Below are 7430 nucleotides of genomic sequence, written 5' to 3' on the forward strand. Positions count from 1 at the left end.
ATCCAATTGTAATCGAGATTAAAGGAATACAAATTAATTTTTCTTCATTTCCTTTACTGCAAATTTTTCCACAAACAGGTACCAAGGGTTTTTGTCGATGATGCGCCTTGGTCTTACACTAAGCAGGTGCCAAGGTCTTGGTATCAGAGTCGACCGAGTTGATAATGTGCTTTGGTCTTGCACATGAAAACGATGCCAAGGCCTTTTGTCGATGGCGGCCTTGATCTTACCCTGAGCAGGTGCTAAGATCTTTTCAGGCGAAGCCGACCGAGTCAATGTGTGCCTTGATTTTACCCCGAGAAGGTACCAAGGGCTTTTGTCGATGGTGCTCCTTGGTCTTACCCTGAATAGGTGTCAAGATCTTTTGGTCGATAATATGCCTCGTTTTTTCTCATGAAAATGATACCAATTTCTTTTTTTGTCAAAACCAACTGAGTAGAGGCGTGCCTTGGTTTTACCCTGAGAGGGTACCAGGGACTTTTGCTAATGACGTGTCTTGGTCTTACCCTAAGTAGATGCCAAAATCTTTTTTATCAAAGCTAGCTGAATCGATGACAAGCAATCAATGAAAACTGCACATAGATATATGGTAGGGAAAAAATATCTTGTTTGAAGATAGTATCATTAATTTGATTACTTTGGGGAGTTTTATGTGCATTGGGCTTAGACATGAAAAGATGTCAATGTCTCTAGCTGGGCTTCTTAGAAATCTCCTTCCTCTGATCCCTCTTGTCAGCTATGTTTGGGATGGGATCGGTTCTAGAAGGACCCTTTACCATTTCCTATTTGGTGAGGGGTCGGCCCCTGTCGCTGACTCGGCCACTGGTAATGTCGTTATTGCTGTTGCTTTAGCTGACCTGGCTGCCTACTTGTAGGCTCGGGTGCCTTCTATGCCCATGTACCCATAGGCTTTAGTCATTAGCTGCTTATAGTTGGTGACTCGTTTCTTAATGAGCCAGTCAGCCAGCTTATTGCTCTCCAAGCCGGCTACGACAACAGACATAGTGACCGCACCACCAGGATCATCGACTTCCAGTCGTTTGGTCTAGAACCTCTTGAAATAGTCCTTGAGGCTCTTTCTAGGCTCTTGCCTCAGCTGTATCAGAACATGGGGAGGTAGTTTCAGCTTGGTATTAGCCAGAAAGTGGTGCACAAAATTCTGGCTGAGCTACTCAAAGTTGTTGATGGACTTTTTGGGTATGGGGTTCCACCATAATTTGGTGCTTCCCGACAAAGTGATAGAGGAACACCTACAATTGATCGGCTCTGGTGCTTATAGCATGGTCATCATATCATAATAATTCTGAGCATGCTCGGCTGGATCTCCTTCGTCTTTGCACTTCTCCATGTGAGGCATCTTGAAAATGAATTTGTCACAAGTAGCACTCATGTTTCTGTGGGCGAGGGGTGTGTTCCCCCCTATGGCCCCAGCGGTTGGCTGAAAGGTCTCGTCATAACCAAATGCAAGATAAGTAGTTGGGGGGCCTGGAGCAGTATGAGGACGCAGAAGATCACGTGATGCCGCCCCTGTGGCATACTCTTGGCTGTCATATTTGTAGCTTTTGGGCTCTCCTGTGTTGCTTCCATGTACTACAAGTGCTGTCGAGGAGGGACTATAAAGCTAGTTTGCTGGCAAGGTGGGAGAGAGGCGTGCTTAGCTTGGTCTCCTTGTTGTCCGGCCTATGCGGGGTGCCCAAGCAGAGGAGGGACAAAAGGGCTGCCCTATCGGAGGTGGGGGAACAAATGATGTGGCAGGCTGTTGGGGAGGAATTTGGCTGAGGAGCTCATTGGTGAAAGCAACAAATTATTGCTGGAGAGACTGAGAGATCCACTGTGTAGATTCTTCCAACTAGGCCTGAGTGACATAGCCCGCATGCGATTCTTCATGGAGTGGGTTGAAAGTTCAATCAGGACGCTCAGAACCAGAAATCTTGTACGAAGAAGAATGACAGACCCCACAGTGGGCGCTGAACTGTTGATGTCAGCGATCAAACAAGACGTTTATTTGTGGATTAAAATAGAGTTAGGGCACTCAAACTCCTTCAAATGGCTAGCTCTGTAGGTCACTGTTCTTCCCTATACAATAAGAACTCATAAGAGTTCTGAGTTGGATTCCCTGGTTGTTCCTCTAACAATCAAGACAGTATATGAACTTGAGTGAGAAAAAATATGAGATGAAGAAAATCTCAAAGTTGTGTGGAAGGCCCTGAGTGTTAGCTTGAGCTGCATGGTTTTCTTTTATAGAGGATCAGAAGGGCAAATAGGTTACTTGAGCCGAGTCTAGGCAGGCAACTAACTTGGCAAACAGCTGACAAGTGTTCGTCGCTGGCGAAAATGGGTTATCCAGGTGGCTAGTGCAAAGCGATAGGTGGTTAGAGCAAAGCAACAGGAGCTGTTTGGTGTTGACGAAGTCTGATGAGTTATAAAGACTTTTAGGGCTGGAGTAATGATGATTTTTGACCATGTATTTAATGTGATGGTGATTGGCTGTTGGCAGGGGGCTCAAAGAAGACCGCCTTTCGACTCGGCCTGGCGAGAAGGGACGAGTCGGGCTGCTTGTCGAGAAGGGACGAGTCCTTGTGAGAAGGGCGAGAAGTACCGACTCTTCAGTCGTCTGGTGGAGGCCCGACTAACACCACCTTTTTACTCGGCTACGCGAGTTACCGGCTGAAACAGTAGGCTGAGTGCGAATGCTTATAAGATCGATCTGGTGGGTAGACCGAGAAGTACCGCCCTTTTAGTCGGCCTCGAGAATTGTCGGCTGGGATAGTGGGTTGAGTGTGGAGGCTTGTGGGCTCAATCTGATAGGTAGGTCGGCAAATACCACATTTCGAGTTGGCCATGTAAGTTGTCGGCTTTAGGAGTCAGTCACAGTAGTGGTTTGAGTCGTCTGGACTCTGATCATGTCTGATATGACGTGGAGTGGGACGCGTGTCGATAGTTCAAGAAAGATTAACACTTAGTTATTTAAAATCTATAACAGTAATTGTTTTACATTTTATTATTTTTATCTTTTCCACTAGTAAACATATTTTTTTCACGTTTTGGGAAATTATTATTTATTTTAAATGTCATTGATATTAACGAAATTCCAAAAAAGTAACACAGTCATTTTTTCATAATTGTTTCATAGCTTTTGGATAAAAAATAAGTATTTTTCACATTTTATTCTGATATATTGCGGTTTAAGCTATCTTTCTCTTATTATTATTTTTAAGGGCTTTTTATTTCTAGGCCCAAATGTTTACCCATCTTTACCTATAAACCCATTTACTATTTGATATATCCATAAACCCAAATATCTTTGGGTATTTATCTTTAAGCCCAACTTACAAAATACAGTAAATGTAGACATATGTATTTATACAAAAATGTAGTAAAATTCCCAAAATATCCTTTCAATCATTTATAACAAATTAATCCAAACACCTAGAATCATAAAAGTCCGCAAACCCTAAACAAATAGAGACCCCTTCATTTATTCATATCTCCTTAACAAATATCTAATTGCAGCAAGCCCCATGACAATTCCTATAGTTATTATTTTCTTTCTTTGCATAGAAGTCCTTTCATAACTTAATATTTATAACATAAGACTTATTACCAATAGGAAATTAGGGATATTACAGAGCTATCCATAAAAATGCCATACAACATCAGATGAGGAAGAGAGATTTTACCGAACCGCTAATCAATATCGATGTCAGGGATGTGTCGGATGTTGGGCCAATCAGCACCTTCATTCTCCCGGCATCGCTCCTTCAGCGTCTCGTTGCAGCCCCCGATCATCAGCGTTCGCAGAGAAAGAGGTAGTTGTGGCAGCGATTGGAGATCACAAGCTTCACCAAGTGTCAAGTACTCGAGGGAAGAGAGAGTTTGGAGGCTAGAAGGCAAGATCTTTGCTTTACGCCACAGATGGAGACTTCGCAGTGAAGTTGAATTCTGTAACAGCCATGGCTCCGCGAGAGCAGCCTCCAGATGACTACCATCTCCTATTTCTAGCCGCCTGACAGACGTGAGTTTTCTCAATGGCTCTACGTGGAGCAGGAACGGGTCATCGATTTCAAGTTCTTCAACAGTCGATGTGAACCCCTGCTCCTCTTCCCGCTTGATTATTGATGCTGGAGTTGCCGCTGCAGCTGCTTGCACAAGCTTGGGACACTCCACTGATGCCAGCTCATCACACCCTGTCAGTCTCAACACCCTCAGTGAAGTAAATCTTCTACACTCCACTTCGAAGGGAAAGGCTGTTATGTGGTTAGCTCCACGTAATGCAAGGGCTAAAAGAGAAGTGAGGGAACCTTGCATTAATAACGCAGGAGTGAGACCGTCAGATCCACCACAATCAACAAGCCAAAGGGATCGGAGTGATGGGAGAGCGAAACAATCAACTGGGGTAACTGTGTCAGGAGACATCCTCAGCTTAGGGCAATTCTCAATCCACAACGCCCTGAGAGACGTGAGATGATGTCGGAACAAGACAACCCCACGCCTTCCAGCACCAATTTTTGGAGACCGAGGGGCAGAGGGGGCAGCGCCTTCAGTCTAGGACAGTACTCGATAACAAGTTCCTTGAGCAGAGGACACCAGGGTACCGCCTCTGCCTCTAATCCACACCACTCCTCCCATTGCTCACAGTGAGAGATATCTAAATACTTCAGTTGTTGAAAGCCACCTTCACAATTAATTTGCTGAAGAGCTGGCAGTCCCCACAATCTCAGATCCATGAGGTACGGGAGCTTCCCGAGAGAAGGAAGGTGCTTCCATGCCCTGCCACATTCAAGGCTCATGTACTCCAGATTTATTAATAGGTCCGGTTCCATCCAACATGGAGCCCTGGCGCCTTGGTATCCCTCGATTGTTAGTCCCCTAAGGCTATCAGGTGGCTGCAGGCGATCAAGCATCAATTCATACTCATCCGTCGCACCCCTATCATCAGACCAAACCAGCTCTAACTTGAGGAGGTTCCTTTTACGATGCAACTCGATCGTACCGACTTCCTCGTGATGTTTGTGATTCTCAAGGCCACGGATCTTCAGTTCCCGCAAATCTTCCATCTCCTTCAATTCGCTCAATTTATAAACTTCAGCAGTGAACGAAAAACGTTGAAGTGAAGTCAACGTCCCTAACCCCTCGATTTTTTCATAGTAAACTTCACATGGTATCAGGTGTCTCAAACTAATGAGATTATTCAAGCCAAGAACACTCACAGCTTCAAAAAATCTAAAGTCAAGGACCTGTAGGTGGTAAAGCCTACAGAACGAACTAGGTAATCGAAAAATAACATGACGAATCGACAAATATCTAATATGCCTCATGTTACCAATTGCATCTGGCAATACGTTCATGTCGTCAACATTTAGGCGCAGCACCCGAATGCTTTCCAGTGACTTAAACGCTTCTTCAAAAGCCTTAGCATGCTCATTAACATATCCTCTGAAGGCTAACACAAGCGTGCGGAGATTCTTCCGTTTGCCCACATCTTTAAGAAGGTTAAGTTTGTTGGTTTCAAAATACAGATGACGTACCGTATTCGGGATCTGGTCAATTGACATGTCTCCAACAAATCTAAAGCAATCACCATGAGACACTTTACGTGCCACTTCATGCAAAAGATCATGCATGTTGTAGGTTCCATCTACGAAGTAACCTTGTTCGAGAAATGATAGTTTCACTAAATCATCAAAGTAGCCCCTTCCAGTGTCCTCCAGTGTCTCGTTTGGATATTGGGAAGATTTTTGAATGAGGCCAAGAGCCATCCACATGAAGACTAGATCATCTTTATCGAACCTATAACCTTGAGGAAAGATGTTGCAATAAGAAAAACAGTGTCTTAAGTGCATTGGTAAATGGTGATAGCTTAACATCAAAACCGCATTCACACCATCCCTCTGCTGTGCTTGATCGGATATATTGTCTGCTTGCAAAATTCTGTTCCAATGACTATCATCCAACTTAGAATTCAATAGCGCTCCAATCGTCTTTGCAGCCAATGGTAAGCCCCCAAGCCTTCTTGCTATTTTCTCGCCAATGGATTCCAACTTCCTATAATCACAAGAGTCTACACCAGCAAATGCATATTGGTTGAAAAGTGATAAGAAGTTGTCATCATCTAAAGGTTTCAATATCATTGGCTTATTTATTGATCCCCCCAAAGCCGAAGTAGCCATTTTTGCAACAGGCACACTTCTAGTAGTTAACAAGATTTTGCTTCCTTTTTGGCCACTCGTCAAAGGAGCAAACAATTTATCCCACTCAGAACGATTGTCATCATTCCATGCGCCATCCAAGACAAGGAGAAATTTTTTGGACGATACCAGTTTCTTAAGAGCTTCTTGCAGAGCGGCAAGCTCATCCAAGACAAGGAGAAATTTTTTGGACGATACCAGTTTCTTAAGAGCTTCTTGCAGAGCGGCAAGCTCCTTGACTTTAGGTGTACTTTCTGAGGCGTATTCTATCATATCTGCCATGACCTTTTCGACAACAAAGGGAGTGGAGATACACACCCAGATTTTGCAATCGAAGGAATTAGTTAAGCTATCGTCATTATAGACGTGTTGTGTGAGGGTGGTCTTGCCCACTCCGCCATGGCCAATAGTGGAGAAAAGAGATACACTTGTATTGCTGTCATCCTTTCTCAACCACTCTAACAGTTCCTCCCTCTCTTTATCTCGTCCACGCAGTTTTCTCTCAGTTAGAGCTGGTCCAGTTTTACGAGTAGGAACCGGGCTCTGACTATGATGTTGTTGATGCAGTTGTAGTGTAGAGATGAAATTTCTCACGCCCGTTGCGACTTCATCTAGCCTTTTCACAGCCCCCCTCATTTTCTCAAGGATGGGATCAGATTTGAAGACTCTTTTACTAGCTTTTTTAACTTTCCGTTTAGAGTCGGAGAGAAAACCACGCATTTTACCCCAGCCTGCGTGCGAAATTGGTAGGGAATTTAATATTCTTTTATTGATTAAATTCAAAAAACAATCAATTATTTTTGAGCATCTGATTGCTAACCACTATGACCATGTTCTTTGCTGCCTGAGGCTTTCTCCTTAACTTGTTTCTGTAGCTTAAGGTAATCAAGCTCATCAAGTACGTTGTCAGCCTCGTAAACAGCATCTTTTAGTTGCCACAGCCATTTCTTGAGTGCTCCAGTAACTTCTTGTTGCCCGCTCTCTGCCTTCTCCATGACAGCTAGGATACGAGGAAGAGCATCATTGAGCCTTTCAATCTCATCTTTCATCCGAGTATCCCAAGCAAAATACCGGTCTGCTGCATACTCGAACCCATTCTCCACCAACTTCTCGATGATCTTGCTCACAATCACGTCTCCGACCACCACCATGTTTTTATGAGTAGCGAGCTCTTCGCTTTTGCTTTATCGTAGTAGATGTAGACTTTAATTGCAGAGAGTTGCAGAGCAGAGAACTCCTTAG

At 44.0% G+C, this 7430-nt stretch overlaps 2 protein-coding genes across 2 annotated transcripts; both read right to left on the reverse strand.

The window, feature by feature from the left end:
- On the reverse strand, window positions 3688-4416 carry LOC109838314 (disease resistance protein RGA2-like). Its single transcript, XM_020406765.1, has one exon. The coding sequence runs from the start codon at window positions 4414-4416 to the stop codon at window positions 3688-3690; it is 729 nt and encodes a 242-aa protein (XP_020262354.1).
- Window positions 4419-6908, reverse strand: LOC109838315 (putative disease resistance protein RGA4). Its single transcript, XM_020406766.1, has one exon. The coding sequence runs from the start codon at window positions 6906-6908 to the stop codon at window positions 4419-4421; it is 2490 nt and encodes an 829-aa protein (XP_020262355.1).

The sequence above is a fragment of the Asparagus officinalis genome, chromosome 4 (genome assembly GCF_001876935.1).
Source record: "Asparagus officinalis chromosome 4, Aspof.V1, whole genome shotgun sequence".
NCBI lineage: Eukaryota > Viridiplantae > Streptophyta > Magnoliopsida > Asparagales > Asparagaceae > Asparagus > Asparagus officinalis.